Here is a 27262-nt window from a genome sequence, read left to right on the forward strand (position 1 = left end):
GAAGAAATGTGATGAAGACTGTTTAAGAACAAAATGAGAATTACTTTTAAGCTAAATACGAGAAAATGGCAGGTTCCTGATATTACAAGATCAGATTCATTTATGTTATGAAACATGTTTGATAGTTCTTTCCAAACTTCAGTTCATGAAAGCATGTACATGTTTTATTCTCAGGAGTCCAAGAATTCCACATAATCTTAGACACTGTATATGCAATAACGGAGTAGCCAAAGTCATAGCTTACTATTAGTTTTAGCATCCCAAGAAATGATATACAGGGTTCAAATATTTATATCATCTGTTATACACAAAAGAATGTTGGATCCACAAACGAAAATCTGTGGTTCTATTAGCAGTGACAGAAATGTTTTTTGAACATATTGCCTCCTTTGTTTTAACAGTCATAAGAGAATGGTCCCAGCTTTTTAGCAGTCCATACCACAGATAAATTAGTTCTTTCTGTTCTTAAACAGTTTCTATGCATGCATGTGATTTTGTTATGACTAGTGTTCTGAACAAATTTAAAACTATTGCTACTATTTGTTGTTCATTATGTTCTGAACATGTTCTAAAACTATTGCTACTGTTTATTGTGTTCATCATTATGGGAACCCTGTAGACAGTAGCTGTTCCCATTAAACAGATGTGTAAGTGAAGCTGATATAATGACTTGTTCAAGGGGACAAGTCACAGTAATGCCATCAGAATAGCTTGTAGGAGGCAATTTCTGCATTTCATATCAAGGACCAAGAAATGAATAAAAATAGAACTGCAGGTGATTTATGCTTTTGCCTTCCCTGCTTGCCTCGTAATGTGTGAAAGTGGACACATGGGTCACATTTGCATTGAGATGTGAGATCCAACTGAAACTGGATGAAGCACAAATCTCTCGTGCTTTCCATACTCAGTGTGCACCAGGAATAATTTCTGTTAATGAAATATCTAAATTTCACTGAATTTTAATGCATGCATTAGGTGTTTAAATTATAATTCTGAGAGGATTTATGCACCAAGGTGAGCATGTTTTACTATTTATTTATAATTTAGATTTCTGTACCATCCTTCTCTGAATTCACAAAGTTAAGGGCAGTTAACAACATAAACTGTACAATATAAAATCAAATTAAAAACAGTTAAAATAACATCAGAATGGTGCCAGAGCAGTCATACAATATGTATTACTGTCTTGCAATAACTGGAAAGAGCAGGGTGGGGGAGGGGAAGGCAAGGCCAGGTAAGATGGTTCCTGTTGCTGTCTCCAGCCCAAAGCCTGGCGGAACATCTCTGCCTTGCATGCTCTGTGGAACTACATGAGATCCTGCAGGGTGCAGGTGTTGTTTAGCAGAAAGTTTCACCAGGTAGGAGCCAGGACAGAGAAAACCCTGGCTCTGGTTGAGGACAGCTGCACTTCTTTAGGGCTAGGGATCACCAGTAGGTTTTTCTCAGCGAAGCATAAAGTTCTTTGGGGGACATACCAAAGGAGGAGGCCCCACAGACATGAGGGTCCCAGACTGCACATGGCCTTAAAGGCATAGTACCAAACCCTTGAACCTGATCTGGTACTCCACTGGGAGCCAGTGCAGCTGGTTAAGCAGAGGTTGGATGTGTGCAGTCTGTGGTGGTCCTGTTAGGACCCACACTGCTGCATTCTGGTTTAGCTGGACTTTCTGGATCATTCTCCAGGGCAGGCCAGTGTAAAGTGAGTTACAGTAATCCAGTCTGGACGAGACTGTTGTGCGGATTACTGTGTTTTTTTAAGACAGCAATGTGTCAGTTGTAGAGAGGAACAGGACAGGATAATTAAAGAGAAGACAGTGATATAAGTATCTCTTAAATTAATTACTAATATATGTTTTGAATGTGTGCCCCCTTGTTATGGTAACTTTGGTAGAGATTTAAAAAGAAATCCCACTTTTAAACACTTCCTTTAAAAATTCTATGTCTGAAATGTTACTCTCCATAGGAAACGACTGCCTATACTCTCTACATATCATATCCATTCAAATAATGGGGGGGGGGGGAAGTCAGCTCTTTCCCCAGGGTATTTGAATTATATAGTTAACTACATTATTCTAACTCTATAATACACAGACCAATTACCAGACAAATTAATTGCCAGAGCAGAATTCAACTGCCACATCAATTGCTTCAAAGAATTTAATTACTTCTATCATATCTAGTGAAAAATAAATTCCTGTATTAAGACTGTAACACAACCATTATTTTGCTAAAACATAGTTAAATTAGGATTATTTCCATCTATTACTTCTCATAAAAAGCCTTTATTAATGGGCTTTTTTTCTGGGGGAATGTAGTAGAATGGAGTCCAAGAACTTCTTTGTGGAAACAAAATTCTCAAAAAAAGTTCAAAAGCACCCGTGTGTTTTTCCTTCATTTCCCTCTTGAAAGTTCCCGCACCAATTTTTCCAGAAACAAACAAACAAACAAACCTCTGATTACTGGGTACTAGCAATACCTAGTCACAGTGACAGGGATGGATGTTCTAAAATTTACTGGAAGTTCTTACTTAACTGTCTCTGAGATTTAAGCTTTAACCAATGTTCATGGATCTTAAAAATACAAAAAATTGCCTGGGAGAGGGGTTAACAGATGGTAGCAATTTTGTATGAATAAACCTTCAGCTGGAAAGATGCAGCAAGATGGATAGAGAAATCAATTCATTTAAAAAATCACAAAGCCAGTGCTTAAATCATACTGTTCCCTTGGGAATGTGGGGCAGAGAGGAAAGTACTGACTTATCTCTCACACTTACATGCCTTAAATTCTTGTACTGTTAAGGATAACATGTTTTATATTAGAAAAGCTGAGGTTTTCTGTGATACCAGCAAGTATAAAACTGGCCAGTTTTTTATCCACTCTTTACATAAATGTAAGCACTATAAATAAACTCACTAGATTTTTTAATTATTATTTGATTATCTTCTCCACAGATCTGCACCCCAGATTTGGTAGTGTTTTTGTCCTGCTCAAATCAGCGACTGAAAGAACGACTAATAAAACGTGCTGAGCAGCAAGGGAGGCCAGATGACAACCTCAAAGCGACACAAAGACGCCTAGTAAATTTTAAGCAGAATGCTGTTCCACTGGTTAAATATTTCCAGGAAAAGGGTCTGATCATGACTGTAAGTCTTCAATCAGTGTATACATTTACTAAAATAATTTATAACTAATTGTGCCTGAATTCTGCCCAAAAAAAGGACTCAAAATGTTGAGTCTTTTATTTTTACCCAAGACCATTTTTATCCATCCATCCATCCATCCTCATACAGATATTGCCTTAAGCAGAAATTACTTAATGTTATTTTGCTGGTATTTAATTATTGCATCTATATATTTTGCCACAGGAAGGGTGTCACGGCTGGGGCCGGGTCAGGCAAAGTCCAGGAGCAGTCCGAGGTCTGTAGCCAGTAAGCAGGAGGGTCCGAGGCGCCAAATCCGAATCACTGTACAAGTATCGCAGGTCCGAGGTCCAGAAGCCGAGGTCAGGGAGTCCAGAAGTCACAAGCCAAAGTCAGGGAGTCCAGAAACCAAAGTCAAGCCGGAGTGGATGCTAGACCGTCAGGGAGATGTCTAGTTGCTTCCACAAAGCCTCCTCCCAAAGCCTACAGCTATATAGCCCTCTGCTGGCTGTTGCCCATTTGGGCTAATTGCTGGCTCAGAGAGGCAGCCAGGATCCTGTTACAACTCAAGCATCCTTGCTCTTAGAAGGGCCAGAATCCTCTCAAAACTCAGGGCTCAGGGAGCGTCTTGCTTGTGAGCGTGCCGCCCTCCTCTGATCCCTGAGGTCCTGACGGAGGCGGTCACGCACACGTGCCACCTGAGAGGGCGAGGCAGGGGGGCTGGGATCTTCTCCAGCAGGAGGCAAGGGCACTGGTGCAGGTGGCAGGGGCACAGTTTCTTCTGCAGGCTCAACTTCCTCTGCAGGGTCCCCAGCACCCATGACACTATCCCCCCCCAGGGCCCCCCTACGTCGAGGGGCCTGGGAGGTCGGGGTGGTTGTTGTGGAACCGTTGCACCAAGTCCGGGGCATGAAGATTGTCCACGGGCTCCCAAGACCGGTCTTCTCGGCCGTATCCCTCCCAGTCCACAAGGTACTGGAGGCCTCCACGATGGTACTGGGAGTCCAGGATCTGGCGCACCTCGTATTCCTCTTCATCATCCACCAACACCGGTGGCGGCAGTGAGCAAGGAGGCCGAGCTGGGTCAGGGGGTGCAGCTGGAACAAGGAGGGAGCGATGGAACACGGGGTGAATGCGGAGGTGGGGTGGCAACTGGAGCCTGAAGGCGACGGGGTTTATTTTTTCTATGACGGGGTAAGGTCCAATGAACCGCGCATCCAGCTTGTGAGACCGACCAGGCCAGCGCAGGTAGGGAGTTGAGAGCCACACCTGATCCCCCGGCTGGATTGGGGGGCCTTCCTGCCTCTTCCGGTCCGCAGCCATTTTATAGGCTTCCTTGGCCCGCTGTAGCTGCTCTCGGAGCAAGTCTTGGCTGGCGCGGAGTTCTTGCAGGTAGGCCTCGACGGCGGGGACATTCGTGGGTGGCACGATTGCCGGGAAGAACAGAGGGTGATACCCGTAGGTTGCAGCAAACGGGGTCATTTGGGTGGAGGAATGGACCGCGTTGTTGTATGCAAACTCCGCTAGAGGCAACAGAGTGGTCCAGTCGTCCTGCTGGTAGCAGGTGTAACAGCGGAGATATTGCTCTAGCGTGGCATTGGTGCACTCTGTCTGACCATCTGTCTGTGGGTGGTAGGCTGAGGACAGGTGCACTCGAGTCCCCAGGCTGGAATGGAGGGCTTGCCAGAACCAAGAGGAGAACTGGGGGCCCCGGTCTGAGATCAGGTGGGCTGGGAGTCCGTGCAGACGAAAGATGTGTTGCAGGTAGAGCTGGGCTGTCTCCTGAGCTGTGGGAAGTTTCGGGCACGGAATGAGGTGGGCCATCTTGGTAAATAGGTCGACGACCACCAAGATGCAAGTCTGACCCTTGGATCGTGGAAGTTCCATGATGAAGTCCATCGAGATGGTATCCCAGGGTCCTGAGGGTGTGGGCAAGGGCTGTAACAACCCTGAGGGTTTGGCCGGGACGTCTTTGGCCCGTCGGCAGACGTCACAGGAGCTGACATAACGGGCAACATCGGAGCGAACTCGTGGCCACCAGAATTCTCGCGTCAGCAAGTGGGTGGTCTTATGCTGTCCAAAGTGCCCGGCGGGTACAAGTCATGGGTCAGGCCTAGCACTTCTGCCCGCAAGGGCCTGGGCGGCACATAGAGGCATTCGCGGTGTAGCAAGAGGCCGCCTCGAGTCGTGAACTCGCCTGCCGAGTCGTCTTGGAGCGCCTGGAGGTGTTGCTGGACCCAGGGATCGTTGGCCTGGCTAGCACGAATGTCCTCCATGAGCGTGGGTGAAGTGGAAGTGGCTGCAAACACTGAGGGCGGCAGGATGGGAGCAGCGGGCGCAGTCTCAGTTGAAGCAGGGGCGTATTCCGGTTTCCGGGAGAGCGCGTCTGCTTTCCGGTTCTGGGTGTGGGGGATGTAGGAGATCCGGAAGTCAAAGCGGGAGAAGAAGAGGGACCATCGGATCTGGCACTGGTTGAGACGGCGGGTGGTCTGGAGGTGCTCTAAGTTCCGGTGGTCAGTGAGCACTTGAACAGGGTGGCGAGCCCCTTCGAGGTAGTGCCTCCAAACCTCAAAAGCCGCCTTGATCGCGAGCAACTCCCTCTCCCAGATGGTATAGTTCCTCTCCGCAGCAGTAAGCTGGCGCGAGTAATAGGCGCAGGGCTGGAGTGGCTGAGACGGCTCCTCGCGCTGGGACAGCACTGCTCCCAGGGCCACGTTGGAGGCATCAGCTTCCACCGTAAAGGGAAGCTGGGGGTCAGGGTATCTCAGGAGTGGCCCGGTGGCAAAGCGGGTCTTCAGGGTGGAGAAGGCATTATCGGCCTCTGGGGACCAGCGGAAGGGTTCTTTGGGGCGGAGTACTTGAGTCAGGGGTGTTGTCAGGGATGCATAGGCCGGGATGAATTGCCGATAGTAGTTGGCAAAACCAAGGAATCGCTGCAGGTCTTTGCGATTCTGAGGAGCCTGCCAGGTCAGGACCGCTTCCACTTTTTTCGGGTCCATGAGGATCCCCTGTGGTGACACAATGTGACCAAGGAACTCGACACAGCACAGGTCGAAGTTGCACTTCTCCAGCTTGGCGTAGAGGCCATGGATTCGTAGGCACTGCAGGACCTGGCGGACGTGCTCGGCGTGCTGGGCAGGATCACGGGAGTAAATTAGGATGTCATCTAGGTATATGATTGCGAAGCGGTCGAGCAGGCCCCGGAAGATGTCATTCATGAACCTCTGGAAGACAGCAGGGGCGTTGGTCAATCCGAAGGGCATCACCAGGTGCTCGAACTGCCCGTATCGGGTCCCAGACGCAGTCTTCCACTCGTCTCCGGGCCGTATGCGCACCAAATTGTACGCTCCACGGAGGTCCAGCTTGGTGTAGATTTGGGCCCCCTTTAAGTGATCCAAGAGTTCAGGGATCAGTGGTAGAGGGTACCGGTCGCGGATGGTGATCTTGTTCAGGGCCCGGTAATCATTGCACAGCCGGAGCTCCCCACTTTTCTTCTTCACGAAGAGGACGGGAGCAGACAAGGGAGAGGTCGAGGGTCGGATGAATCCGCGTTTCAGGTTCTTGTCCAGGAAGTCTCGCAGAGCTGCCAACTCAGGCTCCGACATAGGGTACAGACGCCCCACCGGGAGTGGTGCCCCAGGTACCAAGTCAATGGCACAGTCATAGGGCCGGTGAGGGGGAAGCTGATCCGCTCCTGTCTCTTCGAAGACATCGGCGAAATCCGCATACTTCTGAGGGAGCTGAGGACCACCACTCGGGATGCCGGCTGCTAGGGTGGTGGGAGGAGTCAGATGGGGGCATGGGTCTCGGAAACATAGTTCCTGCTGGGCCCAGTCCACGATGGGGTTGTGCAGCTGCAGCCAGGAAAGGCCCAGAATCAGCGGGAAGCGAGGCATGCGGGCGACATTAAACTGCAGCTGTTCTTGGTGCTGCTGGACGTGGAAGGTGATGGGACAGGTCTCCTGGGTGACGGGCCCAGAACGGAGGAGGCGCCCGTCAATGGCCTCCACCAGCGTCGGAATCTCTTTTGTCTGCACCGGGATCTGGTGCTGCTTTACGAAGGCGGCATCTATGAAACAGTGGGCCGCTCCTGAGTCCAGCATGGCATACACGAACAGCCAGCGTTCGTCAGGCAGACGGAGTTTGATTGGTAGCAGGAACGGCCCCGGGGTATCAGCCTGTTGTTCGGAGGACCCAGCTAGTCGCCCCAGGCTAGGGGGTCCACTTACGCCTGGGGCTGCCCTTTTGGCGGCGGTGGCAGCGAAGGTCCGGGTATCTGATGCTTGGCAGGGCAGCCCGAGGCATAGTGGCCTGCCGTGCCGCAGTAGAGGCACAGATTCTGCGTGCGGCGTCTGGTCTTTTCCTCTGGGGTCAGGCGGGGTCGAGCAGCTCCAAGCCGCATAGGCTCATCCTCGGTGCTGGTACTAGCTGGGGATGGGCGAGGAGCCAAGTGGCATGGCACAGGGAGCTGGCGCCCTCTGGTCTTGGCTTGGCGGCGACTTTCCAGGCGACCATCGATGCGGAGGCAGAGGGTGATAAGTTGTTGGAGCATGGGTGGTTGCTCTACCCTGGCCAGTTCATCCAGGACTTCCTCTGCCAACCCCTCGGTAAACTGGTCCATCTGGGCAGCCTCATTCCATGCCAAGTCTTGGGCCAGGAGCTTGAATTCGGTGGCATATTGAGCCACCGAGGAGTTGCCTTGTTTCAGCGCCCTGATCTTCCGGTTGGCTGTGGCTGCTTGGACTGGGTTTGAGAAGGCAGCAGACAGGTGGGCCTCAAACCCCTGGTAATTAGTCAGTAAGGGAGAGGACGCAACCAGCAAGGGTGTGGCCCATTTGGCCGCCTGTCCCTTTAACAGACTGATGATGAAACACACCTTTGTTTTGTCATCGAGGAAGTCCCGTGCTCTCAGTTCGAAGTACAGCCGACACTGTGCTAGGAAAGCAGGAAATTCTTCCATGGCACCCCCAAATCTGTCAGGTGGGGAAACTGGGCACTTGGCTGGAGCACTGGCCGCAGGTTGTTGCTGCAAGTGCATCACTGCCTGTGTTAGCTGCTGTACCTTGGCTTGGAGCGCAGCCAGTAGTCCTGTGGTTTCACTTGCTTCAGCATCCATCCTGTGGAGTGGGTGTTTGTCGGGTGGAAGCAATCTGTCACGGCTGGGGCCGGGTCAGGCAAAGTCCAGGGGCAGTCCGAGGTCTGTAGCCAGTAAGCAGGAGGTTCCGAGGTGCCAAATCTGAATCACTGTACAAGTATCGCAGGTCCAAGGTCCAGAAGCCGAGGTCAGGGAGTCCAGAAACCAAAGTCAAGCCAGAGTGGATGCTAGAATGTCAGGGAGATGACTAGTTGCTTCCACAAAGCCTCCTCCCAAAGCCTACAGCTATATAGCCCTCTGCTGGCTGTTGCCCATTTGGGCTAATTGCTGGCTCAGAAAGGCAGCCAGGATCCTGTTACAACTCAAGCATCCTTGCTCTTAGAAGGGCCAGAATCCTCTCAAAACTCAGGGCTCAGGGAGCGTCTTGCTTGTGAGCGTGCCGCCCTCCTCCGATCCCTGAGCTCCTGACAGAGGCGGTCACGCACACGTGCCACCCGAGAGGGCGAGGCAGGGGGGCTGGGATCTTCTCCAGCAGGAGGCAGGGGCACTGGTGCAGGTGGCAGGGGCACAGTTTCTTCTGCAGGCTCAACTTCCTCTGCAGGGTCCCCAGCACCCATGACAAAGGGTAAGGGAATCATTGATATCCAATAGAAACCACATTACCTGAGTTCTCATATTAGGAAATTTCATATTTTTAAACAGAGGGGTGATTAAGCTATTCCTCAGCTTTTTAAATATGGGACACTCTATAACCATGTGTTCAGTAGTTTAAACTTTATCACATGAATATCTGCATATTCTGTTAGCATATAATACTACCAAAACCACTGAGGGAAGGGTATTCATTTTTGCCAGAATAAAAGCTCTGCTGAGCTTTGGTGCTGTCAAATGGCAAAAGTACTTTGACAGTTGTATTGGGAGGGAAATACCTAAATGAATTGTCGAGCATATCCTATGCGGCCTAACAGATGTACTAAAATTATCCAATATCCAACATTTCTATTTGCCTAATTATATATTTGGTCTCTGTAATTTTGATGATGTCATTTGTTATTCCTAGGCATTTCATTTTCTTTGCCAATAGTTGATCCCATTTGTCTGCCTGGATCCCATTTATCTGTCTGGATAAGTCCAAGTAGAGTGGATCCTCCCTCAGATTTTAATACCTTTAACAAGAGATGTTTTTATCCATGCCTTAGTTTCCATCTGGAAGTAGTCAATAAAGTCAGAAAAAATCATGCTGAATGTAATCTATTCTCTCAGACGTAGCCTGAATCCAGATTTCTGCAGCATACAAAAAATGATTTGAAACCTTGGCAGTATTTGTCTTTAAGTCGAGGGGACAAATTCACCTTCCATTATACAAATATTTTAAAATTTTCCTCCCTACTATCAAAGCAATATTCCTCACCAGACCTGAATGTTGTTTCCAGCAAAAGATGCTTCAGAATGAATGTCCAGAAATTTAAATTGGTTAACCTGTTCCATAGGTTGGCCAACTATATACTATCTGAAGATTTCCCCCTTTTCCCTTTTGCTAAATACTATAACCTTAGATTTTGCTACATCATAGATATAATAAAAGCCCAATGCTATGGCACATCCCTCAATTTTTATTGGAAGATGTGACAACCACAGGAGTGGCCTTGCACTCTGTCTGTCACCACTCTCCCCTGTTATTGGGTAGCCTCTCTGTGACCCGTCTGCTGCCGGCCCTGTCAGGTCAGAACCTCATCAGTCAGCCTCTGCCCTCTGAGGGAGACAGTTCTCTGCTGAGAGGATCTCCTGGTGCCTTACTGATCACTACTGCCTCTCCTCGGTCAATCTCCTCCCCCCTCCACAAACAAACACTGCCACTGTTTTGCTGTCTCCCTACTGTTTGGGAGGTGAAATGTGTGTGTGTGTATACACACACATATTCTATTTATAAATATGCCAGAAAATCCTCCTTACAGGGCAAGATCCCACCTCTTCATTTACAGCACAATCCGTAGTCAAATCCAGTGTGAACTAATAACATGTGGCATTGAATATCATTTAATAAGAATATACACTGAAACAAACTCTGACAGAAAACAATTAAATCTCTTCATCTGACAGAAAAGGAATGTTCCATCACAACTGGGGGAGGGACAGTTCAGTAGCAGAGAAACAGACTCTCTATCCAGGGCTTTTTTTTGTAGGAAAAGCCCAGCAGGAATCATTTGCATATTAGGCCACTCTCCCTGGCATCATCATTGTTTCACACAGGGCTATTTTTGTAGGAAAAGCCCAGGAGGAACTCATTTGCACATTAGGCTACACCCCCTGATGCCAAGCCAGCATTCCTGTGCTTTCCTGCTAAAAAAAAGCCCTGTTCAAGTCCCTTTGCCACCTGCAAATAGTTTTCACTCTTTCTATTCAAATTAGGTTACAGTGGGCTGCTTGCTTTAAAAGGCAGGAAGACATTTGAAGGTTCCCTTTCAATCCCCCCCACCTGTAAGTGGGAGGGGGTGAAAGGCAGGCTTCTAATGGCTGCCTACTTTTATGCCTGCTTGCCTGTCTTCCTGTCATTTCTCTGTCTCCCTGTCTTCCTTCCTTCCCTTTTATTTTATTCCTTTCTCCCAAACTTTTACATAACTCTCACTTCATTCATTCCTCTCATTCTTTCTCTGTCTCTCTCTCTTTGTCTTTTTCTTTCATTCCTTTTAATTTTTCTCTCACTCCTCCCCACCCTCTTTTTTTCTACCTCCCTTTTGTTCTTTCTCTCATTCCTTCTCTATATCGGTCTTTCTATTTCATTTTGGCTGCAATCACACAACTAAATAATGCACTTTCAATTAGGGTTGCCAGGTCCAATTCAAGAAATATCTGGGGACTTTGGGGGTGGAACCAGGAGACATTGAGGGTGGAGCCAGGAGCAAGGTTGTGACAAGCTTAATTAAACTCCAATGGGAGTTCTGTCTATCACATTTAAAGGGACTACACACCTTTTAAATGTCTTCCCTCCATTGGAAATAATGAAGGATAGGGACACCTTCTTTTTGGACTCATAGAATTGGACCCCTTGGTCCAATGTTTTTTAAACTTGGACAGTTTTTTGAGGACTCATATAATTGGATCCCTTGGTCCAATGTTTTTTTAAACGTGGGCAGTTTTTTGAGGAGAGGTACCAGATGCTATGCTGCAAATTTTGTGCCTCTAACTAAAATAATAATTATTATTATTAAAAAAAACAACTCCCCTAGAGCCCCAGATACCCATGGATTAATTCTCCATTATACCCTCTGGGAATCTGTCTCTATTGGGAATAATGAAGTGCCCAGCAGACATCCCCCCCACTTTTTGATGACCCTGAAGCAGGGGAAGGGCCTCCAAACCAGGGAATCCCCTGCCCCCACCTGGGGATGGGCAACCCTACTTTCAATTCACTTCCAATGTACTTTTCAACTGGATTTTACTATGTGAACGGGCAAAATCCAGATGGAAAATGCGTTGAAACTGGATTGAAACGGCATTTTTAATGTGTGATTGCAGCCTCTGTTTACCTTCCTTCCTTCTACTTGGCTGTTTCTACACTTGGCAGAAAATCCTGTCTTTGTGCGCATTTAAAAGTAATCATCTACACTCCATATCGTCATCACTTCTGTCTTGCATTGTATTTTCTTAAGTCTTCTATATTCATTTTATTGAATGGGCACCAAAAATGCTTTCACCCTGGAGTTGCCCTGCAGTTCTCAAGAGTACTTTTGAACAGGTGTTTTCCTAAACATCTGGATCTGAGGTCATAATTGTAGAGCTTTCCCTCTGAGTTTTAAAGCTCTTTCCCAAAGCCCTGTCCATTGTTCGTTTGCAAGAACACTGATTCAGAAAGTCGCTAGGTGTGCAGCTCAGAGGCACGTCAACGTTTGCTCTCCTCTGAGCAGGGCTTCCCTCACAAGGAACGCCCGTCTCAGAGGAGAATGCACCCCGCCCAGCTGCTCTCGCCTTCAAGGCAAAGGCAGTTGGGCGAGGCATCGGTACAGCTTCTCTGAGCCAGGCTTCCCTCTCAAGGGAGGCCTGGCATGGAGGAAAATGTGCCCTGCCCAGCTGCTCTAGCCTTCAGGGCAAAAGCAGCCGGGTGGAGCATCAGTGTGGCTTCTCCAAGTGTGACTCGGAGAACACCTCCGCAGTGCGCTCTCAGAGGTGCTCTGCGCCTCTGCGAGTGCACTGTGCAGGTCTGGCTTGACCACAGCCCACCCAGCCCTCCTTCCATGCTGCTGTGCCTGCTCTCCTCGTGGGTGGTGTGCAGCAGCGGGGAAGGTGTGGGTGGGGGGCATGGGGCAGGTGGCAATCCAGGGCACCCAAGCCCTAGCATCCCGGGCAGGTGAAAGAGGAGGTGGCAAAGGAAGGCAGTCTCCAAGTGGTGGAGAGGTACCCCACCGCCTCCATCACCTGCCTGAGTGGCAGGTGAAAGAGGTGGCACACGGCAACAATGTGCACACTGCTACATGGGTGGGGTGGGGGTCCTTATCTGGGGTTTCCATCTTTTTCAAACATAGAAGTAACACTCCACAAAAAGTGAAGAGCACATTTTTAAATGTAGAACCATTTTGAATGATGTGAGTTTGTAGCAGGCAAATTCAGTGCTCAGTCGATCTGGAACAAAGCTGAATGGAGAAAGGGCCTTTTTCTCTTTTCTCCCCATCTTTTTTCTGAATTCTTTCTCTGTTTCTCTTTTTCTTTTTCTTTCATTCTGTTTGTATACCTTCCTTCCTGCCACCTACACATTCATCACCCCCTTCCCAAATATTTTTCTAGGGCCCGTTGTATTTCTTCCTACAACAGGCTTTACTGATAGTTAATTAAGCCTTCAATACGTACAATTTTTCATCAGTTTGTAAAGTCCCACATATAAAAGGATTGGAATTTTCTGCTTCGATAGATATGAAAGATGGCAAGCATCCCTCAAGAGACAGGATCTAAGATCATTTATATAAATTAAACAGCAGGGACACCACGCTTTTATCTAAGGTAAATGCACCAAATGGCTACCCTGACTCCCTGCATCTAACCTTAACTATAGGGTAGCCATAAGATGTTGTATTAGGTAAAGGAGATGCAGTTCAGTGCCGATAGCTCTCTCCCAGATGGCGCCCCCAGGATACTCGGTCTTTCACCAGTCGCGGACTAGCGGGCGGGGGGGAGGGGTGGCCCTGTTCATTCGAGAGGCTTACTCCTTCCGGGCCCTCCCGACTCCGGAGATCAGGGGCATTGAATGTGCCGGCCTGGCGTGGGATGTTGGGGAGGGGTTGGCAATCTGGCTGGTGTACCGACCGCCTAACGCACCGGCCAGCGCCTTACTATCCCTGATGGAGGCCGCAGCAGGATGGGCATTGGAGCACCCGAGGCTTTTGATCCTGGGTGACTTCAATGTTCATGCCGATGACGTGACCTCCAATCAGGCGATGGACCTAGTGTCTTCCATGGCGACACTAGGACTCTCCCAAGTAGTTACGACACCCACTCACCAGGCGGGTCACATGCTAGACTTGATCTTCGCGTCGGGAGTTTTAGTGAACGATCTTGCTTCTATAGCAGTGCCATGGTCGGATCACTATGCCCTCAAGGCTCGTGTGGACGTCCAACCCCAAACCCGTTTGGGCGGCGAGCTTATTTTAGCTCGCCCGCAAAGCCTGATGGACCCGGAACGGTTCCTGACGGCTCTGCGGGATCCCTGGCCCCCTGGCGATTCCCTCGATGACCTGGTGGAGTCTTGGAATAATAGGCTCGCCGGGGCCATCGACGAGATCACACCTAGGCGTCCTCTGCGCCCTCGTTCAAGGCCGACACCCTGGTATAACCAGGAGTTGCGGCGGTTGAAACGGGGACTCAGACGACTAGAGAGGCAATGGCGGCGTACTCGAGACAAAGCGACTCGAACATCTTATAGAGAGTTTATGAAGTCCTATGAGATGGCAGTCAAGGCCGCAACGAAAACATACTTTGCGGCGGAGATTGCGTCCGCAACTTCGCGCCCGGCACAACTGTTCAATATAATTCGGACCCTTACAACACTGCCACAGGGCAGACCAAATTCTAATGAATTGGAAATTGGCTGTGAGGCTTTTGCGAAATTCTTTGCGGATAAAATCGCATCGCTCCGTTCCGACTCCCCTGTCATATTAGATACAGCTAGCGAACCTGAGGCTCCGTGCCTGTCTTCGGATTGTGTTCTGGAAGGCTTCGGTGCGCTCAGACTGGAAGAAGTTGACAGGATCCTCCTATCTGCACGCCCAACAACCTGTAAATTGGACCCATGCCCCTCTTGGCTTATTAAGACCTGCCAGAGGGAGCTAAGATATCCTATACGAGATATCATAAATAGATCCCTACTGGAGGGGCATTTTCCATCAGCGCTCAAGGAGGCGGTGGTCCGTCCCCTCTTGAAGAAAACAACGTTAGATCCGGCCGAATTGGCACACTGGCCGGTCTCGAATTTGCCCTTTTGGGGCAAACTTATTGAGAGGGCAGTGGCGTTGCAGCTACAGAGTTTCCTGGAGGATGCTTCTGTCCTTGACCCCTACCAGTCTGGTTTCCACCCGGGCCATGGGACGGAGACAGTGCTGGTCGCCCTGGTGGATGACCTTCAGCGGCATCTGGATCAAGGCGGCTCGGCGGTGCTGATGTTGTTGGACCTATCGGCAGCGTTCGATACGGTCGACCATCGGCTTCTGGCGTGCCGCCTTGCCGACGCAGGGATTCAGGGGCTGGCCTTGCAATGGCTTTCCTCTTTCCTTGACGGTCGGGGACAAAGGGTGGCGATTGGGGAGGAACTGTCCCAGAGACACACGCTTGATTGCGGGGTGCCTCAAGGGGCGGTACTTTCCCCGATGTTATTCAACATCTATATGCGCCCCCTTGCCCAGATTGCCCGAAGGTATGGACTGGGTTGTCATCAATATGCTGATGACACCCAGCTCTATCTGCTTATGGACGGACGGCCCGCCTGCGCCCCAGAAAATCTGGACCGGGCGTTACAGGCAGTGGCTAGGTGGCTTAGGCTGAGCGGGCTGAAGCTGAATCCGGCGAAGACAGAGGTCCTTTGCTTGGGTCGCTGCGGCCCGGGAAGGGAAATCCCCCTGCCAGTTTTTGACGGCGCGCCGCTGACAGCGTCGGGCAGGGTCAAGAGCCTGGGGGTGCTATTGGAGCCTTCTCTGACGATGGAGGCTCAGATAGCAGCCACTGCCAAGTCCGCTTTTTTTCACCTTAGGCGGGCGAGGCAGTTGGCCCCCTTCCTGGAACGCGACGACCTAGCAATAGTGATTCATGCTACGGTCGCCTCGAGGTTGGACTACTGTAATGCCCTCTACATGGGGCTACCCTTGTGCCGGACCCGGAAACTGCAGTTAGTGCAGAACGCTGCTGCCCGGCTGCTATTAGGGCTCCCAAGATGGGAGCACATTCGGCCGGGGCTCCGGGATCTGCACTGGCTGCCAGTAATATTCCGAGTCCAGTACAAGGTGTTGGTCATTACCTTTAAAGCCCTATATGGCCTAGGACCTGCCTACCTTAGGGACCGTCTCTCCCCACACGTTCCCCAGAGAGTACTACGTTCGGGTTCACAAAACCTGCTGGTAGTCCCCGGGCCAAAGGAGGCCCGTCTAAAATCCACCAGGGATCGGGCCTTCTCAATAGCGGCACCTTATTGGTGGAACTAGCTGCCGGAGGAGGTGCGGGCCCTGCGGGACCTAGGGCAGTTCCGCAGGGCCTGTAAGACAGCCCTCTTCCGGCAGGCCTATAACACCTAACTGATAATGAGAACATCTCTGGATGGAACAAAATGCTCTTATAGACCGCTGGTTTTATTTTATCTTGTTTTATTAATTATGGTTTTAATTGTAAATGTTTTAAATTGAATTATATGAATTACTATGTTGTGAGCCGCCCTGAGACACTTCGGTGAGAAGGGCGGGATATAAGTCCATTAAATAAATAAATATTTCTACAGCTTTCCCCATAACTGAGGTGTGGAGACTATCAAATATTGATTTAAGATCCATGAAGGCAGTTGCCAGCATGCATTCTCCAGAGCTTGTATATTTTTCTACCAAGATACCGGAGAGTATCGCAGTAGTCAATGGTATTTGCTCCTTTTGTAAAACACGCCTGTTAGTTCCCCAGAATATCATTTCCTTTGGCTCAGGATCTAAGCCTTTCACTTAGCAATTAACACTTGAACCGTTTAAAAACCTCAAAATAAATCACTAAAGTCTTAAAAGCCCTAACTTGGTGGCCTTGAAAGGGTTAAAGCCTTGCAGACCTTAGGTAAAGCAAGTGGCAAAAATAAAACCAGAATGGGCAAAAACAACGAAAACAGAACAAAACCAGACAACCATCATGAAGGCTGGTTTACATACTAAGCAAATCTAAACAGATTCCTTCAAGTTCCCCTTCTCCAGTTCTCCATCCAGGCTGCTCAGGCTGCTCACCACTCTTCCTGTCTGCCATGCCCTGCAGGGGTGTCAAACTCATTTGTTATGAGGGCCAGATCTGACATAAATGAGATCTTGTTGGGCCGAGCCATGTGTGTACCTATTTAAGATTAGGTAGCAGAGATATAAATTTTATTTATTTATTTATTTATTTTATGACTTCTATCCCTCCCTTCCCAACAAGTGGCTCAGGGCGGCTTACAACACAGGAATCTAACATAAATAGGCGTTAAACATAGAGCATTAAATTTAAACATTAAACCATTTAAAACATTGAACCATTTAGAACATTTAAAACATTTAAAACATTGTTGGGCAGCAGACATCCAGTATAACTACGCTCAGTTTCTTGTACCAGCTAGTCATAGGCCAGCCGGAAGAGGGTTGTCTTACAGGCCCTGCGGAACTAGGCGAGGTCCCGCAGGGCCCTCACCTCTTCCAGCAGCTGGTTCCACCAGGAGGGGGCCATAATAGAAAAGGCCCGGTCCCTTGTCGATTTTAAGCGGGCTTCCTTTGGCTCGGGGATATCTAGGAGATTTTGAGTTCCCGATCTCAGTACTCTCTGGGGAACATGCGAGGAGAGACGGTCCTTCAGGTAGGCAGGTCCTAGGCCATATAGGGCTTTAAAAGTAATAACCAGCACCTTGTACCGGACTCGGTAAGCTATCGGCAGCCAGTGCAAGTCCCGGAGCCCCAGCCAGATGTGCTCCCTTCTTGGGAGCCCTAACACAGCCGGGCCGCGGCATTCTGCACTAGCTGCAGCTTTCGGGTTCGGCACAAAGGCAGCCCCATGTAGAGAGCATTGCAGTAGTCCAACCTCGAGGTGACCGTGGCATGGATCACTGTTGCTAGATCGTCACGTTCCAGGAAGGGGGCCAACTGCCTTGCCCGCCTAAGGTGAAAAAATGCGGACTTGGCAGTGGCTGCTATCTGAGCCTCCATCGTTAAGGAGGGCTCCAATAGTACCCCCAGGCTTTTGACCTTGTCCGCCGCTATCAGCAGCGCACCCTCAAAAGCTGGTAGGGGGATTTCCCTCCCTGGGCCCCGACGACCCAAGCAAAGGACCTCTGTCTTCGCTGGATTTAGCCTCAGCCCGCTCAGTCTGAGCCACCCAGCCACTTTCTGTAATGCCCGGTCTAGATTTTCTGGGGCGGAGACTGGTCAGCCGTCCATAAGTAGATAGAGCTGGGTGTCATCAGCATACTGGTGACAACCCAGCCCGTACCTTGGAGCAATCTGGGCAAGGGGACGCATATAGATGTTGAATAACATCAGGGAGAGAACCGCTCCCTGAGGCACTCTGCAATCAAGCGTTCGCCTCTGGGATAGCTCACCCCCAATCGCGACCCTTTGTCCCCGACCTTCGAGGAAAGAGGAAAGCCACTGTAAAGCCAACCCCTGAATCCCCGCGTCGGCGAGGCAGCAGGTCAGTAACCGATGGTCGACCGTGTCAAATGCTGCCGACAGGTCCAACAACATCAGCACCGCCGAGCCGCCCCGATCCAGATGCCGTTGGAGGTCATCCACCAGGGCGACCAACACCGTCTCCGTCCCGTGACCCAGGCAAAAGCCGGACTGGAGTGGGTCGAGGATGGAAAAAAGCACAAACACAAATATATATTTTAAAAAACTTAAAACATGCTTATAACATTAGAACTCATTGGTCTTAAAGATGCTTTCTTTGTATTTCTCCCATGGGAACCAGGGAGCTGGGCAAAGGAAGCTCTGGCTCTTTCCTTCCTTCCCCAGGGGACGGGGGGAGCCTCAGCCAATAGAAGAGAGGAGAAGAAGCAGACTGCAGATTTATACCCTGCCCTTCTCTCTCAATCAGAGACTCAGAGCAGCTTACAATCTCCTATATCTTCTCCCCCACAACAGACACCCTGGTAGGTAGGTGGGGCTGAGAGGGCTCTCACAGCAGCTGCCCTTTCAAGGACAACTCCTGCGATAGCTATGGCTAACCCAAGGCCATTCCAGCAGCTGCAAGTGGAGGAGTGGGGAATCAAACCCGGTTCTCCCAGATAAGAGTCCGCACACTTAACCACTACACCAGAGTGGCTCTGTAGCTCTGCTGTGCAATTGAGAGAGCCTGGCAAAGCAAACTATTATTCCCCTCTTCCTCCCCAAGGGAGGAGCCTCAGCCAATGGAGAAAACAGAGACTTTGCTCTGTAGCTCCTGTGCAATTGAGCAAGCCTTGCAAAGCAAGCTGTTATGCAGAAGTAAGCAAGAGAGAGGGAGAAGGAAGCAGATTACAGCCAGTTGCTCAAGGGCCTGATAGGAGCCCTCTGGGGGCCTGATTTGGCCCCCAAACTGCATGTTTGACACCCCTGACCTACAGCAGTCAGTGGAGAGTAAAGGGGGAAGAGGGATTTTTACAACACATTCTACATCTAAAACAAGAAGCAATCTGAAAGTCAGAACCCTGGCAGCACATAGCAAATAAATAGCTGAAGCAACAGCTTTAATCAGTTGAGGAAGAAAAGACTCCTCCAAGCTGTGTTTATAGCTGCTGAGAGCACCTTAAATAAGGATGTGGAGAAGACTTTAACTTCTCACTAGTAAGAGAAAAAGGGTCTCCCTTCCTCTCCCTTTATCAGAAGGAGGGGGGAAGAGTTAAAAATATTTTTAAAAGAATACTATTTAAAACAAAAACTAAAATGAATTGAAATCAGCTAAAACAGTACTCCTAGAGGGAGAAATGCAGCTGACATCATTCTCCTTCCACCCATTTTATGCTCACAACCTTGTGAGGTAATTTAGGTTGAGTGTGTGTGACTGGCCCAAGGTTACCCAGCAGGCTTCCATGGCAGAGTGGAGATTCAAACCTGGGTCTCCCAGAAATTTACCCCAGTAAATCTGTTTCTTTTCCCTGTGTGATGTTCCTTGCTTGCTTTGGATTTCTGCCTATTGAACACCATGAACCTGCAGCATTATGTGAATTTATCTTTAGTGAGGTATTTGAGTGGGGTGTAAAGCCGTCAGTCCTGTGAGTCATCATTTTCAGACTTTAGCTTAGCCTTTTTTAGTTTTGCCAAGGCCATGTGTAGGTTGTCTGCTCAAAGGCCAAGAAAGTTTGTTTCAAGGCTGCAGTGTGATTTGTTTCCCTTTGGGAAAACATGTCTTCAGAATCTCAGAGAAACTTTCCATTCCATTTCAGGGGTAGTGATTCATTGATCCTTAGCTGCAGTAAATTAACAAATATCTAGTTGAATCACTCAGGATGTTTACTAAATCTGCCTGATTAGCCTGAATTAGCATTTGCTCATATTTTAAAGTTATACCTTGCCTTGACGGGGAAATGAGCTCCATTCACTGTTCTGAGATATAAAATAATGGTTAAGTACAGCATACAGTCTAATGGTTTTTTAAAAGTTTTTAACAGATGTCCTCTGTTGGGTTTGTAATGAGATACATGTGAAGTCATCACTTGTGTTCCACATATATGACCATTACTATTTCCATGAGAGCAGTGACTTTTTTTGTGTGCCATTCTTTGGGAAATTAGGGTAGCCAAAGGTATAGCATCTACAGGGAAGTGCTGGTTTACACACAGTGCATTTATTAATATGTACCATGCCTTCTGGTCAAACTGTAGCCCTGTGTATTTCCAGGATGATCACATGAGGATTGTTGTATGATTCTGCCTTCACACTCTCTGTTATCAACAGGAAAACAGCACAGTTAGGGTAGAAGTGTTATTATTGGATTTGGAGTAGGGTTGTATGCCATTTTGAGAATTTGAGTCAGATTCTCTAATAATAGATTTAAATCTAGTCATTTTAGGAAATGAATACACATATTCATGTGCTGACTTCTGCCACCTTTCAATTTGAGATTGAATTCTAGAAGGAGAAGGCATTTAGATTCACTTGAACTGCAAATAAACCCAAAAATTGTGGCTTTGGTCAACTCTGGAATACATGAAGTGACTCAGAACACTCACTCCTGAAATTCCAAGAGTAATGGTAATTAATTTCCCAGAATTTTAAGAAGGCTTCAGGGTGGGTAGGGAGGAAAAAGAAAACCTGACCAGCAGCGCTGGCCCTATACTGTCTGGCACCCTAGGCAAGGATAACTTCTGGTGCCCTCCCCTGCACTGATAACATCACTGAATCACATGAAGGGGGTGCTCAATTCCGCACCCCCAGAAGGCCAGTGTCCTAGGCAATTGCCTAGTTTGCCTAGTTTGGCCAGCCCTGTTGACCAACAAACGACCATTTGGAGCAATATTTGCTCTAATTTTCCCACCCCTACTGAGTGGAGCAGTTCACATCCTGAACAGAGTATAGTGCAAGACCTTGTACAGCTCCAGACTGCTGCTGAGCAGGGCTTCCTGTGTTGAGGAGCTGCCACTCACATGCAGAGAGAATAATGATTTGGAGACTCCTGATCCCTTTAAATTTTAAAAGGTTACTATTTGCTATGAGAGCAGACCTGGGCCAGGTCTACAACTCTTATAGAGAGTGATAACCCTTGAAAATTTAAAGGGACCAGGCACAGCCAGATAGCTGCTCCAATGCCAAAAGAATTCAGGTACCTTAGAAAGGGCACTCAGAAATTGAGATAACAAAGTAGGTGTCCTACTGGCAATCTGGATCTAAAATAATGCCTCCAAATTTTTAAGTATGCATTCCTAAATTCTAAGGATTGTACTTCTTACCCAAGGAACTTTCCTCACAACTTTCAGGCAGGTAGAAGAAAGCATCCCAATTTACAGACAACAACTTTCCTTACAGAGATATCTTAGATAGACATGAGTTGGCACAAGTCAGCTTTTTCCTCCTTTCCCAGAAGTCTTAAGCAGTGAAGGTTGTGATTTGCCTTTTTACAAAAACTGAGCGCTTGAGCAAGGGGACTTTAAACCTACTGTCCACTAGTGCTTCTTTTCTTTCAGTATTTTTTCCCAGCTCAAGTAATGTCCCTGTTGGACGCTTGATGGGAGGGTGGGGGGTGGGAATTGAATACTTTTCAAGCACCAGAGTAAGATATGGGGGTGGGCAGGGTTTATTTCCCTTTTCCGTCTTCTACCCCTACAGTAGCTAATAGTTTCTGAGAGAGAGAGGGAAGATTGCTTACTTAACACTTTTACATTAAATTACAGACATTTAGAGCTGCCAGGTTCTAAATCTGCAATTCTGTCACACACAGATAATTTGATTCTTCGTCATCACTGATCTCTTGAATCTCTGCTGGTTTTCAATGTGTCTGTATGTGCCTGTGAAGCCTGAGCTTCTGTTTTCTTTTTGTTGTATAACTCAATAAATATTCTCCATCTGTCTCAGGGCAGGTTGGCTGTCTATTTCTGGGAGGAAGGGGATAGCTGAGTGTCTGCTCCATTCCTCCCCACCCCCCCACCCCAGGCTCTGAAGCCCTTGGCCTGTCTGCCAGCTCATACAAGTGTTTCTCTACCACTGCCTGGGAAATTAAAACCACTTAGAATAGCTATCAGACTGAGAGGCTCGCACCTGCTTCCAAAAGTTGGAAATAATTTTGCTTGAATTAGGAATCTTTTCCAGTATTTGGATCAGGTATTTATTGCTAAGTTTCCAGCTTCAGATACCTAGTTTATAGTGCTGTAGAATATGATTTGAATGGCAGAAGACATTGAATTAAATTGGTCTATTTTGTTAATTACTATGAATCATGATTTTGCACTGTACTTGGAAAGGATAATGCAGCTTATTTACTAATGAAACTACAAATTGTGCTTGCCAAATATAATACTTATTTTAGACAATTATGGAATTAGAAAATGCAGTCAGAAGCTTTCAATAAAAGAAAGTATGGTTCAGCAAGTAGTGAACAGATACTATTTTTATTTGGCAGCTACGATATCAAAAGTAGATACAGCATTGCACTACTATTCACAGGTGCCAATAATCAAAGAGCAGAGAGTAGTTGGCATTTACTACTCATTACTAGGATGTATTGTGGATTGGGATTTTAATGCTATTGCCAGTTTAGGGGGCATGGCAGGGGCAATGCAGCAGAAAGAATTTGCACTGACCCAAGACTTGGTAAAAGGTTCTTATTGAATATTGAACATTGAATATTGAACATTGCCACAGCATGGAGACAGATCCAGCATTGGGCAACCCACAAGCCACCCAATAACCACCTTCCCTTAGCACACAGTAGGGCTGCCAAGCCCCTGGTCCGGGTGTGGGTACCCTTGCCCAGGAGGTTCCTAACCCACTGGCCCACATTGGACCGGCGGGGGGAACCTCCCCTGACGTCATCGGCACTGACGCCAGCACACTGCGGCTACTCTAGACGTTTCCAGGAAAACTTTTTCCAGACACTCTAGCCATTTGCGAGGGAAAACTCTATGGTACAATAGGTACCATAGAGTTTTTCCCTCCCAGATTGCTAGAACACCGGGGAAAACCATAGAGTTTTCCCGGAAACGCCTTGAGCGGCTGCGAGTGCTGTCACCGGCGCGATGACATTACTTCTGGGTGACGTCATTGCATCATGCGCCGGAGAGTGGAGGGGACTCGACAACCCTAGCATATAGAGTGGCAAGGATCCATGTGGGCATCGGCCTCTGCATGGTCCCCTTGCCCTCTAGTGGTGGAAGCCAGCTGGCAGCTGAGTGGCTCCACTTCAAAGACCCCTCAAAGGAGTCCCCAAACCTAGGAAAGGAGACATGCAGGCCCAGCCTCTCCCCCAAAAGAATCCATCACAATGCTCAAACTGCCACAGAGCAGGGCAAACCACTCTACCCCAATCAAGGGATGCAAGACTTTTTTTTGAGCAGGAATACACAGGAATGTAGGTCCAGCTGGCTTGGTGTCAGGGGGTGTGGCCTAATATGCAAATGAATTTTTCTACAGAAAAGCCCTGTGTGAAACAATGGTGATGTCAGAGGGTGCAGCCTAATATGCAACTAAGTTCCTGCTGGGCTTTTCCTACAAAAAAGCCCTCCTGCTGTTACTGCAGCCAACCAAAAAGCCCATCCCAGATCCCATGAAGCCATATGTCCATTCCTCATTCAGAAAAGCGCACCCCATCAGCCCTGATGTTGGGTAAATAATGCACAGAGGTGATGGATTGCTATTTTTAAGATGAAAGATGTGTATCTAGTCTATTTGGAAGCGGGAACACTGTATGATTCTAAGGAAATAACAAAGGTTCTAAAAATTACATGTTTACTTTACAAGGTAAGCTTACAAAACATGGGCAGTGGCCTACAAAACATGGGCAGTGGCCACAACAAGTACAAGGCACAGATAATGAAGGAATAGATAGGCAGGTGGGTGAGGTTAATAAGCGATTAAACTCTTTTCTACATTCCTGACAGGAAGAAACTGAACACTAGCCAACCAAGACATTGGTACATTAAAACAATTCAAACATTTTATCAAACACACCAATTAAAGCACAGGATTGGCTCTGAGCCTGGTTGCACTTCCAGGCCAGGTCTCTGCTAGAATCATAACAAATGTGTTTACTGTATAGCAACTGAAATTTAGATCTTGCCATATCCCAACACTAAACAGGGCTGCCAACCTGAATGTAATGTCTGTCTAATGACACAACCCCACAAAGTCTTTATAACCTGTGATGTAGCCTTGCAGACCTTTCTCCTGGCCAATCCACTTTCTCTGGTGAGATTGCCCCATACTACATTTTCTGCCACAGAAAAACATGCCATAAAGACCCTTAGCTTCAGTTGCAAGTAGAATTATGTGGTCGGTGGTAGTTTGTTTCACCTGAGTTGGGATTTTCCTATGCTTTTCTGTTTGGGGCATGGAACTCCCACATGGAACTCCTGAAGCTGGTGGCCAGTATTGAGTCTCCTAGCTATATTCTCTGATGCGTTATGCTTGCCGGTATAGTGGTTAAAATATCAGACTAGGATCTGGGAAATCCAGGTTCAAATCCCCACTCTTGCTGGGTGGCCTTGGGCCAGTCACACACTTTCAGCCTAACCTACCTCACAGGATAGTTATTATCAGTGTTCCCTCTAAGCTGTGGAGTCTTGTGAGCAGAAATTCTACTTTGTGAACTACTAGTATTAGTTGTGAGCTACTAGCATTAAAGTTGCGAGCTGCTAGCATTAAAGCTGCAAGCTACTGCATACGTTAGTTTGCTCTGAGGCCATTTTTTGTGAGCTAAGGCAAAAATATGTGAGCCAGAGGCTAAAAAACGGTGAGCTAGCTCACACTAACTCAGCTTAGAGGGAACGCTGGTTATGATGATAAAATGGAGAGGGAGAATGATGTAAGCCCCTTTAGGTCCACACTGGGGACAAAGGTGGGATATAAATAAAGTAAACAAATATGGACAGACAGGCCAATTCTTTCATTACTATAAATTAATAGCATGTGGTTTGTTCAGTTTGTTATGACATCTGGTTTGGATCAGGGTCATATGAGGGGCCTCAATGGAATCTTTGTCCAGGGATCCGTGGTGGCTTTTGCCAGCCCTGGTAAACATTACTGATCTTGACAGACCAATAGTCTGATTCAGTATCTCTCTCTCTCTCTCGGCTTGGCTTCGCGAACGAAGATTTAAGAAGGGTGCAATAGTCCACGTTTGCAGCAGGCTCGCTGGTGGCTGACAAGACCAATGCGGGACAGGCAGGTCCGGCCACAGTGGCTGCAGGGAAAAGTCTGATTTGGGGTTGGTGCTGTAGCAGTGCGATTCTTCCTCAATCTCCTTTTGTCCTCAAGACCAGCTATGCGTGCGTTCTCAAAGGAAGAGACAGCCTGGTGGATGGTGTGCCTCCATGCTTTGCGATCTGAGGCTAGGTCAGACCACTGGTGATGGTTGATGTGACAGGTGCTAAGGGATTTCTTCAAGGAGTCCTTGTACCTCTTCTTTGGTGCCCCTCTATTTCGATGGCCGGTGGAGAGTTCGCCATACAGGGCAATCTTGGGAAGGCGGTGGTTTTCCATCCTAGAAATATGCCCTGCCCAGCGCAGCTGCGTCTTCAACAGCAGTGCCTCGATGCTGGTAACCTCTGCCCGCTTGAGGACTTCAGTGTTGGTCACAAAGTCACTCCAGTGGATGTTGAGGATGATGCGAAGGCAGCGCTGATGAAAGCGCTCAAGGAGTCGCAGGTGATGACGGTATAAAACCCACGATTCAGAGCCATAGATGAGGGTTGTCATCACAACCGCTTTGTAAACATTGATCTTTGTGCCTTTTTTCAGATGCTTGTTGCTCCACACTCTTTTGTGCAGTCGGCCAAATGCACGGTTTGCCTTTGCCAGCCTGTTATCAATCTCCTTGTCGATCTTGGCATCTGAGGAGATGATGCACCCCAGGTAGCTGAACTGCTGGACTGTCTTCAGAACTGATTCACCCACAGTGATGCAGGGAGGGTGATAATCTTCCTGGGGTGCAGGCTGGTGGAGAACTTCTGTCTTCTTCAGACTAACTTCTAGGCCGAATAGCTTGGCAGCCTCTGCAAAGCAGGACGTCATATGCTGCAGAGCTGATACCGAGTGGGAGACGAGTGCAGCATCATCAGCAAACAGTAGCTCTCGGATGAGTTTTTCCATTGTCTTGGAGTGTGCCTTTAGTCGCCTCAGGTTGAACAGGCTGCCATCGGTGCGATAGCGGATGTAGACACCATCGTCCTCATCTAGATCTACTGCGGCTCTTTGAAGCATCATGCTAAAGAAGATCGTAAAGAGAGTTGGAGCAAGAACGCAGCCTTGCTTTACACCTGTGCCTATTGGGAAGGGCTCCGAGAGGTCGTTGCAGTGTCTGACTTGGCCTCGCTGGTCTTCGTGTAGCTGGATGATCATGCTGAGGAACCTTGGGGGACATCCTAAACGTTCCAAGATTTGCCACAGGCCTTTCCTGCTAACGGTATCGAAAGCTTTGGTAAGGTCGACAAAAGTCACATACAGACCCTTATTCTGTTCCCTGCATTTCTCTTGGAGCTGCCTGAGAACGAATACCATGTCGGTGGTGCTCCTGTTAGCTCTGAAGCCGCACTGGCTCTCTGGGAGGAGTTCTTCTGCAATGGTGGGCACCAGTCTGTTCAGGAGTATTCTGGCAAGGATTTTGCCTGCGATGGAGAGCAGGGTTATCCCCCGGTAGTTGGAGCAGTCTGACTTTTCCCCTTTGTTCTTGTATAGGGTGATGATGATTGCATCGCGAAAGTCCTGTGGTAATTTGCCTTGTTCCCAGCAGGTGACAAGTACTTTGTGAAGCGAGCTATGTAGTACTGTGCCCCCATGCTTCCAGATCTCTGGTGGAATTCCATCAACTCCTGCTGCCTTGCCACTTTTCAGTTGCTTGATGGCTTTAACAGTCTCTTCTAGGGTGGGGATCTCATCCAACTCTGTTTTCACCGGTTGAAGTGGGGTGAGGTGGATTGCTGAATCTTGAACTACGCGGTTGGCACTGAAGAGAACCTGAAAATACTCCGACCACCGGTTCAGTATGGATGCCTTGTCTGTGAGGAGCACTTGGCCGTCTGCACTATGCAAGGGACTCTGAGCCTGATATGATGGACCATATACTGCCTTCAGGGCTTCGTAGAACCCTCTTAAATCACCAGTGTCTGCACACAGCTGGGTTCTCTCTGCAAGCTTGGTCCACCACTCGTTCT

At 48.3% G+C, this 27262-nt stretch overlaps 1 protein-coding gene across 1 annotated transcript in view; it reads left to right on the forward strand.

Annotated features, from left to right (window-relative positions):
• Window positions 1–27262, forward strand: part of AK5 (adenylate kinase 5) — a 199252-nt gene that overhangs the window by 40040 nt on the left and 131950 nt on the right. Inside the window, exon 6 of the mRNA XM_060232045.1 lies at window positions 2952–3143. Coding sequence (XP_060088028.1) covers window positions 2952–3143 — 192 coding nt within the window. The remainder of the gene's footprint in view (window positions 1–2951; window positions 3144–27262) is intronic.

The sequence above is a fragment of the Heteronotia binoei genome, chromosome 2, assembly GCF_032191835.1.
Source record: "Heteronotia binoei isolate CCM8104 ecotype False Entrance Well chromosome 2, APGP_CSIRO_Hbin_v1, whole genome shotgun sequence".
Classification (NCBI taxonomy): domain Eukaryota; kingdom Metazoa; phylum Chordata; class Lepidosauria; order Squamata; family Gekkonidae; genus Heteronotia; species Heteronotia binoei.